At 39.7% G+C, this 13,078-nt stretch overlaps 1 protein-coding gene across 2 annotated transcripts in view; it reads left to right on the top strand.

Moving 5' to 3' along the window:
* Positions 1–13,078, top strand: part of col18a1a (collagen type XVIII alpha 1 chain a) — a 106,424-nt gene that overhangs the window by 81,144 nt on the left and 12,202 nt on the right. For both annotated transcript variants that reach the window (XM_083922063.1, XM_083922062.1), the window contains 15 exons: positions 928–972; positions 1,727–1,858; positions 2,139–2,210; positions 2,727–2,753; positions 4,896–4,994; positions 7,647–7,682; positions 7,984–8,073; positions 8,180–8,212; positions 8,732–8,767; positions 10,186–10,245; positions 10,365–10,442; positions 10,634–10,669; positions 10,787–10,840; positions 10,990–11,061; positions 12,944–13,009. In XM_083922063.1, coding sequence (XP_083778189.1) covers positions 928–972; positions 1,727–1,858; positions 2,139–2,210; positions 2,727–2,753; positions 4,896–4,994; positions 7,647–7,682; positions 7,984–8,073; positions 8,180–8,212; positions 8,732–8,767; positions 10,186–10,245; positions 10,365–10,442; positions 10,634–10,669; positions 10,787–10,840; positions 10,990–11,061; positions 12,944–13,009 — 936 coding nt within the window. The remainder of the gene's footprint in view (positions 1–927; positions 973–1,726; positions 1,859–2,138; positions 2,211–2,726; positions 2,754–4,895; positions 4,995–7,646; positions 7,683–7,983; positions 8,074–8,179; positions 8,213–8,731; positions 8,768–10,185; positions 10,246–10,364; positions 10,443–10,633; positions 10,670–10,786; positions 10,841–10,989; positions 11,062–12,943; positions 13,010–13,078) is intronic.

The following is a 13,078-nucleotide window of genomic DNA, read 5'->3' as shown; positions in this document are numbered from 1 at the left end:
TTTATCATCACAAAATATCATTTCCGGTTCCAAGCCGTTCCAAGCGCTGTATTTCTTCAACGCCACAGTGTCGTGTTCCCCGATGTTTAAACAGATCGGAGTTTTTAAAAAACAACGTAAATGTCGCTTTACCTCTTTCTTATCGATGAAAAAGATGAGAAGAGGGGATCGTAATTGTTCACATGTTCGGCTGTTGTTGTCTGTTTTGTTTCAATGGAGTGTTTGGACCCGGAAATCGTATTTTGAAAGGGTGTTACCTCAGACTTGACAGCCGGATAACACTAGCTAGTGCTATGAGTTTTGACAGTAGTTTTCACCATAACTGGAGCAGTGGAAGAGACAGCCAATCATAGCTGGACCCTCCTGCGTTTTATAATGCAACACTGAGTGAATGGGAGCTGCCAATCACTCAGCAGATGTTGACAAAACATGTCAAGAGGAATTAGTGCTGACATTAGCAAGCTAGGCTAGCTTCCCAAGCGGAAGTCAGGCACTTGTTAGGTTCCAGTTCTCAAAGTTCAGAAATGTTAAGAGACACTGAATTGCCAATTTTACACACAAATAGATGCAAATTCTGAGTGGGCAACTCTAATGGCGCGAATAGCACAATGCGAACATGCAAAACTTGTGTGAATAATGCTTAGTGAAGCAAATTTACACGGTTGGTGTGAACACAAAATAAGATATGCGGCCTAAGCGCTGGCTGTCAGATGTCTGCCAGCCGTTGCCATGGGGACCACTCACAAAGATGCTTGAAGTTTTTTATTGCTATTTCCATAAAAAATTCCCCAAAACTTCTATCCTCTTGTGAAAATTGGTAGAAACCAGCTCAATAGCAACATTGTGTTTCATATTTTGGTACAGATTAATTAAAGAGAATTCAAATGTCAGTTTGACTCTTATTTTATAAACTTTTTCCTACACTAGGGTGATTCAGGCGAGCTGGGTCTTCCAGGATCAGTTGGAGAGAAGGTGTGGATTTATGACCTTAATTGTTTTCCTTGTTTTTAAAAAATGTTTTTACCTTAAACTAGCTTTAGCTTTACAGTAAGATCTACACTCCAAAACACAACAAAATGCAAAAATGCCTTTGTTGCTGTAAGCAGCATTAGAGAAGACATAATCCACAGAAGAAGGTACATAAATTGGAGTGTAAGTTGGTGACATGCCTTTGGGATACCATAGCTCTCTAATGCCCTTTTGATAACTAGAATGGCACATCAATCTTTCATCCAACTATTTCTAAAGCTTTTGTCATCCCTTTCATTCCTTCAGCCAAGTTCCTACTTTTCTTTTCTCACCAATCTGCTGCCCCACTATTTATCCTCCTCCTTCTTTCCTAAGCCTTCACATCTGCAGGTAACTTAGCTCCTGCACGTCAGCCATCAAAGAGGATTTATGTCTTCCAACAATATGCAAATGTTTTTTGATATATTGTCAGCTGAAGACTTGACTTAAGGTTTAATCTGAGTGCTGGCTGTGGTTTGGTTTAACATTTGGTGACGTCTGAATTTGGCCCCAGAACAATTAGCATGGGTGTTTGTGCAGTAACATTATCTTACGTGTTGTTAAACCACACTGACTCATACTAAATGCTGCATGACACTGGTCAAGGTTATTAGACAGTGAATTTAAACAAATCCATACTACCTTACCATGCTTTGATGCAGGGAAGATGAAAACTTTGCATTTATTTAAGTTTTATGACTGTTATTTCACCCCACAGGGATCTCAAGGAGATCCTGGTTTACCTGGAACTCCAGGGCAGACTGGACTGGCTGGTCTGCCTGGACCCATTGGACCAATTGGGCAACCTGGGCCTCCAGGGCCTCCTGGACTGAGCTATCGTGTTGGATTTGTAAGTTCTCTATTAGCTTTTGTGATGGGTAGAGTTGACAAAATCTCAGTCAGTTTTAGGTTTTATCAGGTTATCTGGGACAGTTCATGATAATAAAAAAATGGAAATATGAAAAGATGTTCATGATAGAACAAAAACAGTGCCTATTTAACGCTGGAATGTGTATGTCTGTATCTTTAATCATCTCAGGTGACCTGAAATAATTAAAAAAAAAAAATTAAATGGAACCGAAAAAAAGGTTTTTGCCTGTTTGTCATAAAATCTTTATTGGTGTTTAAAGGATGACATGGAAGGCTCTGGTGGAGGTTTCAGCAATGGACTCCCTGGTGCCAGAGGACCTGAAGGAAGACAGGTCAGTATTGCTTATTGAAGAAATACTTCAGGTTCTTTGGTAGATGATGTACATTATCTTGAATTATTCACATTACAGACAACGTTTAATATGAGCAATACTTCAAATACTATAGCAACAGTAATTGTTGTTTTTTAGTCCCCATATTACAAGCACATTTATGATGTAGGCCGGAAAAATTAGCTTCCCCTCCTTGAAAGACCAGCAGCCGCCACTGAGTCAATAGTTGTTACATGAAAAAACTGCATTGATGGATTAGTTGATGAGGGCATTTGCCGAAAAAGACCCTTGGATCATTTTACGCCGGAATTTCACTTTAAAGTAGCTCAGATAATGAGTCATCACTACAACACAGGCTGGGTGTCTACACTTACGACAGTATTCATGGTAGCAATAGCAAAAAGTTACATGTTTAAGTACAAAACAAAACCGGTTAACAGGTGTAGCAGTATGTTTTAATACATTTGTTTAATCAGTTTAATCATATGGGTTCATCGTAAACCTGTTTGCTTTCAGGGTTCTCATGGCCTGCCTGGACTTCCGGTAAGTAACCAATTTGTCATGAGCCGGACTTCTTGCTTCCTTCTCCAACTGACATGGTTTTTCTACTTTTACTGCAAAGTACTGGATCACAAAATGTCTTGTTTTGAGTATGTGAAAATAGTGGAACACACACAAACAAGCCTGAGCTACACCTACCGGGGACTTAACCAAGGTCTCTTTAGGTGATAGCAAGTGTTAAGCCATTGCACACCGTCAAGGGTCTTAATAAGTTTATTTAATATTCAGGTTTGGTTACTGGTGTATCCTTGCTGCTCTCCACAGCTGTCATTTGACGTGTTTGTTTTCTAAATCATTGGGGTTGAGAAAGAATTGCTGCAGCTTAATTGATTTCTGAGGGCCAAATAAGGTCTTTGCCCTGTCTAAAGAAGCAGAAAATACATAAATTAAATTCAAGAAGAATACATACGCACACACACACACACACACACACACACACACACACACACACACACACACACACACACACACACACACACACACACAAACACACACACACTGGAGAACAAAGTATTAATACTTGATTTATGCTGAAAGATTGTTATTTTTTAGTGTTCTGAATTTGGTAGAATATCAACTGTGTCCTAGCATGTTTTTTTAAATAACCAAGGCACTTCAACAAAAACCTTTATTTTGTTAAAAAAAAAAAACAATGATTAAATTAGAGAACAGTAACCACTGTGTCAGAAAAGTAAATTTCAACAATGTTTTCTTCTATATGATTAAAAAATGAACAGGAAGTGTAGAGGCCACAGCTTTGAATGACTTCAGCACATCTGTGCCCACAGGACATCACTAGTTTCTCACACTGCTCTGGTTTGATCTTGGTCCATTCTTCTTCAGTCTCTTCCACAGTTCAGTAACAGTAGTGGGTTTCTTAGACTTAAATTTGTCGCAGTGGATTTTCCAGAGATTCTCTATGGTGTTTAGATCTAGACTCTGGCCATTTCATTGTTTCAATATTATCAGCTTCAAAGAACTGCTTCACCTGTTTTACAGGGGGCATTGTCTTGCATGAAAATTGCAGCTGATTGGGAGACAGTTGCAGTGAATGTATTGAATTTTGCTGAAGAAGGTTCCCAACATTTGCACTCACCCTGCCATGTAGCTGTACAAGAGGCCCAACTCCTGCTGCAGAAAACATCCCCCAGACCATGACACTTCCTCCTCCAAATCTAATTGACTTCTTTACACTTTTAGTTCAGTCTTTCCCAGTCCTATGATGAACATGTTTCCCATTAGACCCAAATATATTGAACTTACTTCCATCACTGAAGTCACTCTGGACCAGTTCTTTTCTGTCCACACAACATGCTCCTCAGCAAAGACAAGTCTAGCCTTTTTATTCTTTCTACTGATGAGAGGTTTGGTCAATGCAGAGTGGGCTTTCAGTCCAAATTGTCTTAAACAACGAGACACTGTGTGCCAAGACAGATCCTTTCCCTGTTCAGCACTGAACTGGTGAGCAACTCCAGCTGCATTGTTGAACCGATTCCCCATTGAGAGTCTTCTCATAATCCTGTCATCTAATGCAGTTGTTTTATGTGGACGACCGGCCTTTTTGAGGGACTTAAATGAATGGACTTAACCTCTCTCTGATGACTGAGAGGGTCATCCCTTTGGCCTTCATCTGGACAACCTGCTGTCTCAGGGATTCAGTCACCTTAGGCATCTGAAAGTGTTCTCTAATTTTGCTCACTGCTTTTTTTTCACAAAATAAAGGTTTTTGTTGAAGTGCCTTGGTTATTTAAAAAAAAAAAAAAACATGCTAGTACAGCAGTGGTACAGCCACAGCGGATATTCTATCATTTTCGGTATAAATCAAGTGATAATAACTTCTCTGATTTTGATCTCCAGTCTATATATATGCTTATTAAGTAGAATGTATGGAAATAAATGCCATAGAAGGACAAACTCATAGTAACACAGCACATGAACTAGGTGGACTCTCTGTATGGACTCCCTAAAGCACAACAATGAGAGGAGAGTAGCTGAAAGCTGCAGAGTCTGGTGCTGATGTACAAGTACAAGTAAACTTTTCACGTTATGGGCAGTAATGAGGTCGTTTGTTTTTGGTGTTTCACTGAATTTTGTTTTTCAATGGTGTATCTTGTACTTCTGCAGGGTAAAGCTGGATTGCCTGGGATACCAGGTCAGAAGGGCAGTGAAGGTCTTATCGGAAGAGATGGACGACCAGGGTTGGACGGCTTCCCTGGACCTCAGGTAAAATACATCTAATAAATAAAATATTTCATACACCAGCTGGATACCAGAAGTAATGCGTCCTGTTTACACTTTACATTTTTAAAATACGTTTCAGTGATTAGAGCAAAGGCGGACAGCCGAGACACATCGCCGTTCACACCTGTGGCTATCATAAATCTCCAACTGACTTCTTGTGTTCAGATTTCTTCTGCCCGAAGGTCATAGGGCACAATTATTTCATCCACACTCTCGCCAATCACGTTAGCTTTTGTGTCGGTACAGCTGGGGAATGCAACACATCTCCTTCCATAGAGCAAAACAATGGAGCAAGCAACATCCCGTCCAACTCACTGCAAAATGGGCAAGTCATAGAGCGTTGGTGTGTTAGTTAACCACGACGTCCTGCATCGATGCAGTATTCTCCTGTTATGTCCATGTCGGGGATGCATCAGGACACATTAGTGTTAACACCAGGAATATATTTGAATGCTTGTTGGTAGTCGTGTAACCGGTGTGGCTAGTGTTGTCAGTTTCTCTGTGTTGTGTTGTGTAAATGATTGCCCAAGGCCAACAGGATCTCTTTGGAGGTGATCTCCCTTTATTCTGACACACTGACACGTTAAATCAAACAAAAACACCAATGACAAATCCTGTTAACTTCAGCTCTTAGAAAGTTAAAGAACACACATAAAAGAGTAAGCATTAAGTTAAGTAAGTAAGCTAACATGGAAATCGGGGCACCTACTAAACAATTCCACTTACCTCTTCATTAATTCATAACAATGGGTAAAGGCAACGGGGGGAGAGGTCATTTATACACATAGGGTGACCACAGGAGTGACGTAAGAGCTTTGTTGACAAACTAAAAATAGGGATCCTCAGGTATCAATATTTTGTGTAATTATAATATATTATGTAACCAGTAAATAACTCACCCTGTTCCGGTCGTTTACACTTTTGCTGTCCACTTGTGATCTGACCGCCACACATCAATTTTAAGTGTAAACAGTTGGATGTTTGAAAGCTGTGTGATGTTACAGAGCATATGGTTTGCCATGCAACACTACAGACAGATTAAGCTGTCATAAAAATAATATTTAAAGGTAAAGGTTCATGATTTTATTTTGTTTTTTGATATGTAGCAGACTTCACAACATCAGAGCCTAAAAAGCCATTCTCAAATGTTAATGTCTGTTTACCCCTGTGGCCACAGCAGGTAATTAAGTCCTGTGTATTGAGTACATTATGCAATAGAAAATTATTATTCCGTTTTTTAGGGAAACAGCCAGGAAACAAAACAGAGTATGCAGCCTGATGTCATACAACTGTTGGCAAGATGCAGTAACTGGAGAAAAGGCCAACCCTGTGTCAACCAATTTAATGAAAAACAAACTATAATAGAGGGAAGAAAATGGACTTTTGGACTGAGGACAAAGAATGGTCATCTTTTGCACATCCTACTGCTGTTTCCAGCGGTGCAGAACAAGTTCAAGCACAGTTTTATAGTAGGGGTGTGCTACATCAGTGGTAGGTAATAATGGCTTTAAATAGACTATTAGAAGTATTACCCAATATTAGCATGGAGGTTCATTCACGGCCTTGGAAATATTAGTTCAACAAGATCCACATACTAGCTTTTTCCAGAGCTTTCAATTGCATGGCATGGTCTTTATCATTATCAGTTGTCATGGAGATGGCTCAGTTGTTATTCATGTTTACTGTATGTCATCCACTGCCAAAGACAGTTCTGGGGCTAATAAATGACCCATAGACATAAAATGATAGTAGAACATACGTTAAACTGTTTGTAGACTAGTTCAAAAGAAAAGTGAACTCCCACCTGTGCACTGACCATAGATATATATTGCTTCAATGGTCACAGTCTTTTGCAATGACAACAGTACATACAAACATGGCCACCACACTGATCATCCTATTGGTTTGAATGGGAAAGTCCGTTCTCGTCACATTCTACTTCCATGAAATGACCCTTGAGTTAATATGATGTTGCTGATACTGTATACCCAATATATTTTTGTGCAATATATCTGGCTGAATTTGGATGGGCCTTTGCCTTTGCTGTTCAGGAAGGGTGCTACCATATGTTGATTGTGTGTCTTAAACCCTTTGAGACCACTGAAAAGAGCAAATTTCCCTCATTTGATATTTAAAAACAAATGTTTTCCGTCGAGGCATGATGTTGATCTACTTAAAGGAATACTCCAACCTCAAAATGATCATTTGCATATCAATTTCTGACCCTGCATTACCCCGAATCCTGGAAAAAAAGTTGGTTTTCTCGTAGTGAACAAAAAAATCCAAATATGGAGAAAATTAACTGATCTTCATTCATCATGGAAACATGCGAGCTAAAAAAAAATCTTCAAGAATTAAAGGTAAATGGTAGAGTAAATGATAAACATGATCAATTTTAGGGTGAAGTATTCCTTTAAGTAATGAATTATAGTTTTCATTACGAATGAAACCTTAACTCATTTTAATGTCTGATCTCATTTAACGTAATATAACATGATAGTAGCAGTGATTTTACTGTCTTTAGTGTTCAGTGAATAAGAGGGTTGTTCATCTTTATGAAGCAGGTATTTGGACAAACAGTGCTTTCACCTTTTGTTAACGTATTATTTCTCTCATTCCTCTATAATTTAACAGGGACCAAAGGGTGACAGAGGTGACAAAGGAGAGAGGGTGAATATTATTTTACCCCTAAATATCTGTTCATGTGTACATTCACTACACTACAAAGCAGCTGTCTGTAAGATAATGTTGAACGGCAACATGCATACCATCTCACTTCTGTATGTTCTTTTTAGTTATTTTAAAAGGAAAAAAGATTAAAAAAACAAACACAAACTAATATGTACGTTATTATATTCTTTATGTTAAATACAAACATAAAAACTAAAGGATTGGATTCATTTCTCAGTGCTGTTTTACTAGGTGGGACAGCTTTTCATCTTTTTGCTGTGTATGCGTGTTCTGATTTTAGGGTGACACAGGTCGGGATGGAAGTGGACTCCCAGGTCCACCCGGCCCACCTGGACCACCGGGACAAATCATTTACCAGACATCTGGCAATGTCAGTAATAAAATGTGTACGCTCCTGTTGGATCCAAAACTCAGAGCCGTTTTGGCGTGATGGCATTCTTCGTCATCCTTACTTGGTTCTCTTTGTGTCACTACAGGTTGACGGTGTTGTTGGTAATTCTGGGCGTCAGGTTTGTATTCAGGTTTAATTCAGGAAACAACTCTGGTCCAAATATATTAAAATCTTTGACATTGTAGTTGATAATATTTAATTTTTTTACGTGTGTGGGGCTGCACAGACATAGTGTTTGTGTTCATATGAGGCTTTCACCTCATTTTGCTGTCCTTTTAATAATTCCCATCCATACACCAGATGATGAATGTTTGCCTGCAAACTGAGATAAATGCATCTGGTGTTAACTGCAGAGTGGGCTGTCAACTGAGACATGACAGACAAACATCCTAAATGCTATATCTGTTTTCATTTCGATATCTGCACTTAAAGCTGCATTTATTTCAAAGTTTACGTTTTAGAATGAGTCAGACCAATCAGGGCAGAAATATGTTGTTTGTGTTTGAGTGTACATGCTTTTTTTTTTAAAGTTAGTATAAAATGAATGAATGCATGATAGTTAAGAATACACAGAGCGCCAATCTTATGAACTAATATGTGTACATGTGTTCCTTCCTAAATATGTTTTCCTGCACAGGGAGAACCTGGTTTACCGGGTCAAGCTGGATTCCCTGTGAGTCTCCTTGTGTTACACACCCTTACCCTTATCATCTCCTTAAATCTGAAGTATATTTACTTCACATTAATGCCCTTTGTGTTGTTTCATTGTCTCCTGTTGTTAATCTACATTGAGTCTTTTTGTGTGTTACTTTCAGTACTTTCCAATTTCCCTCCCCTGTCCTATAACCTGACTCTCGCCAGATGACTTTCGTTCCCTCTTGACTCCACCTAGCTCCACTCAACCATCTAGGATCGCTCCATAGCTGAGTGTTTTCAAGGTCCGCAAAAAATGGTCAGGCCAATCAGGACTGCCGGTCGGGGTTTTATAGATGTGACGTAGTAGAGAAGCGACTGTTGTGATTCAGACAACAATGGTGGCTCGCATAGAGGAAGCAGACGTCAACCTTGATGCTGCTATTTCATCCGTAGGACCTACTCTTAGCCTTAAGATGTTTGTGAATACGGCCCCTGAAAACCCATTTTCCCAGTGCATACGCCGCATGCCCCACTACTTAGGTAGCTGTAGAGGCGTGTGCCCCTACCTTGACCACATGGCTGACCTAAAAACAACAGTGCTATTACAAGTGAATGAACAAACACCATAAAATATACTTAACACACAGCAGAGCAGCCAGCAGGTGATCGCTGGTATCATTTTTTTCCTGTGGCATCTTTATCTTATCAATGATTAATGACACAATAAACCTAGATCGCTCTCACAGATCCATGCTTTGTTTAAGATGATGGCACCTTGCAGGCAAATGTTGCCATTGCTTCTCGCTGGATTGTGCCCAGCTGTAGAAAAAGGAGATGCCAATAAAACTATACATAGCAGTTATTTCTTTTCTGCTATATTTATGTTCTGTCAAGTACAGAACCTTTAAGATTTTAAACCACGTTTTCACAGACTTTCAGTGAAATGGAAATTTAAGGCACTGAAGAAGAGGTTACTCAAACAGTAAAAGTAAATTGAAATTTGACAACAACGTAGCTCTGTGGTACAGGCTTGGTTGCACGGACAAGACTTGCTGGAAGAGAACATATATTGTTGGCTTTGGTCTTTTTATTTAATTACTGGTTCGAACTCAGTATGCTGAATTTTGCCTGGGAACTCTTTTGTAACACGTCCTCACAACCACAGCACAACTCACAGCAATGACCTGGAAGCAAACTGCTGCACAGGTAAAAAGAAGAAGCTCTTTTTATACAGTAAAATTGCATAATGCCTCCAGATAATTTAACACACCACATCTCATCCACTAATTTCTAAACTAAATATCTAAACAGTGGCTCAGCAGTTTACAAGCTGCACTGTATAGACTATTGGAAGGGCTTGAATTGATCTGGGGGGAACAAATACTTTCCTGCTGCCAAACCACTGTTACTCTGAGCTCTTGCAAATTGAGAACTTGTGTTGTCTTAATCCTGCAGGGCCCTATTGGACCAAAGGGTGACAGAGGAGATGCCGGCCTTCCAGGCTACGGAGTGAAGGTAACATATTGGCTATGTGTTTGCTCAACTATAAATTCTGCCACTCATCATCATCATCATCATGATCGAGACCCTGTGATTGAGTCTATGTTGTCTCCTTGCTGCTGTTCTGTGTCCAGGGTGAGAAAGGTGAACCTGGTTTAATAATTGGACCTGATGGAAACCTTCTCACTCTGGAAGGGCTAACAGGTCTGAAGGTGAGTCTCACTGCATTTGATTATGCTTTTTTACTCTCTCTGGCTCTCACATAACAGAGCAAATAGAAACACTTACACCCACCTTCCAATAAAGTAGATATGTTGCTTCTTTTTATGTCCAATGGTGTTGGCTGTGTTACGGTGGTACATTTGTTGATGAAACTAATCTGCTTCCTTATCCATGCCTGTAGGGAGACAGAGGATCTTCTGGCCCTCTTGGCCCCCCTGTAAGTGTTTGAGCATTAATGTCTAAGATATCTACACCAATGCAATGAAAGAAATAACATTTAACTCCCACTTCATTCTCCAGTCATTTATTGTTTTTATTTATTTTGTTGTCGTAGGGTCCATATGGGCCTCCTGGATTAAAGGGTGAAATTGGAATGCCTGGAAGACCTGTAAGTACCCCATGCTTGGTGCCTTATGTTTTCTCAAAGCTTTTCTGTGTTTATAGTAAGTACCACATTTTCATTATACTGTCCTGTTGTAGATTTCTGTGTTTTTTCCAAGTGCAGGGAAATATTAATCCATGACTTTCTCCCCTCAGGGTCGCCCTGGTGTAAATGGGTACAAGGGTGAGAAAGGCGAGGCAGGAGTCGGTTCTGGTTTCGGCTACCCAGTAAGTGCTAATAGTATCATCGATGCCTTAAGCCCAGTTCAGACCAAAGATACGCAACGCAACAAGTTGAAACTTGTAACTGCTTGCAACGTGCAGGTCTGCAACATTCTGAAACCTGCCCGTTCAGACCAATGAGACGAGACGGTGTATCATTTCCATAGCAACGCCTCTCTGTACTTCTGTTCTAACCTCCGACCTTTCAGGCTTTTTTTCATAGCTGGATATAATTTGTAGCATCATCAAATATGAATGAGGAAAGAGACAGTGAGATTCTCGCTACAGCTGCATTCTTATAAAGATGAAAAAGAGAAAATACCGTTTTATTTCCCTGATTCACTGCTTTGTTCTGGATTACTGCGCTCCCTCTTCTTATTCATTGTATTGCTCGCTCTCACTCTCACACACACTCGCTGAACCCCCGTTCATAACAGCCTTTTCAACCAGCTGACAGTTTGTCAGTGACTTGACCGGCGGACTTTGCTATGACTTGATTGGCTGTTGAAACAGGTGAGGTGTGTTACCTTCGAAAACCAGCTAATGGAGATTTGACAAGTTGAATCGCTGGTGACATCAGCCGGTTAGATTTACAACGAGACGGGTCAGTTCACACCACTGCAACTTTCACCTGCGACGTTCAAAAACAGTTGCGTTGCTATTCTTTGGTCTGAACTGGGCTTTAGACAGACAGATCTGACAGTGGCAGAAGTTGATACAGTATGACATCACATTGTTTACTTTCAAACCCCCAAGACATGCCATTGTGCAATAAAGGCACAGCCTATAATGTCACAAATGAAACTAAATGTGACCTGTCTTCTCTCTAAAAGAGTCTTATATTGAGCATCACTAACTGACTTTTAGTCAGATTGTAAGCTTGTTTATTTTAATGCACATAAACCCTCAGTAGCCTATCTCCATTCTCATTTTTGTATACATGTTTTAAAGTATAGCATTAGAAAATCTTATGGAAACAGCAAAGTTCAATAAAACGTCTTCAACTGAGCAAAAATGTTCGCAAGCTCACTTGTGGTGGCTTTTGCCTTCGTCAAAAAAGAGTTGCTAGGCTAAACAGGATATGGAAACACCTTAGTCATAAGTTCTTACGTAGCGAACAAATGTTTAACTCACATGATCAGCTGTTTCCGTGGTCAGCGTATTCCAGATTATTCCAATAAAGTGTCTTCGTCTCCAGACAGCATGAAAAATCTGTCTGACACTATCTGACATGAAAGCACTATAGAAACGTGCCTAATCTTAAACTAATTCCTGAAGACCTCTCTCCAGTTTTCTCTCGTAGATAGTTAGATGGCCAAGGTGACTTGTTTTGTTTCAGGTTTGCAACCTCTAGGTCTACTTCCTACAGCCACCAACTTCTGACCAAACTACTTCGCTACTTTAATCATTCCAAACCAGTTGATGAACATTTGTGTTATTCACATTTCTTTTTTGACATTTCAGAAGTTTGCTTTAAATAAGCTTGAGAATTGAATGGCAACATGGATATTCTTTTTAAGCTCAATAACTAGTTACTACTTTTTTACACATTATTTTGTAAGTACCACCTTTTCATTAAGATAAATTAGATATAAGGCTTGGGTTTCTAAAACAGCAAAAGTCAGCTGTTCTGCTCTGTATTTGTGTGATTGTGTGATTTACATGTAAGCACACATTCCTCAGTGTGAATGGATTCTTCCAGAGCATCTGTACATTTCTCAGACTGGTCAGTGTTTGCTAGGAGAACATAAAAAAACCCACACCAGTTTTTACTCCATGCTAGAAATCAAAGTCACAGTAGTTGTCAAAAATATCAAAACACTGTCCAAGTTATTGATGGTATGTCAGTAATCTCACCACTAAGAGAGAATAACTTTGTTTTCATCAGGGAGTCCCTGGCCCACCTGGACCACCTGGACCCCCTGGACCAGCCATTTCCTTGGATCGCTTCAATGTAATTAAACCTTGTACCTTGAACTAAACTTTGGATATTTAATGTATTAGGTAGAGTTATTGGTTGATT

The sequence above is a fragment of the Echiichthys vipera genome (assembly GCF_963691815.1).
Source record: "Echiichthys vipera genome assembly, chromosome: 10".
NCBI lineage: Eukaryota > Metazoa > Chordata > Actinopteri > Perciformes > Trachinidae > Echiichthys > Echiichthys vipera.
Note: the sequence above shows the minus strand (reverse complement) of the source record. Positions and strands in the feature narration are given on the sequence as shown.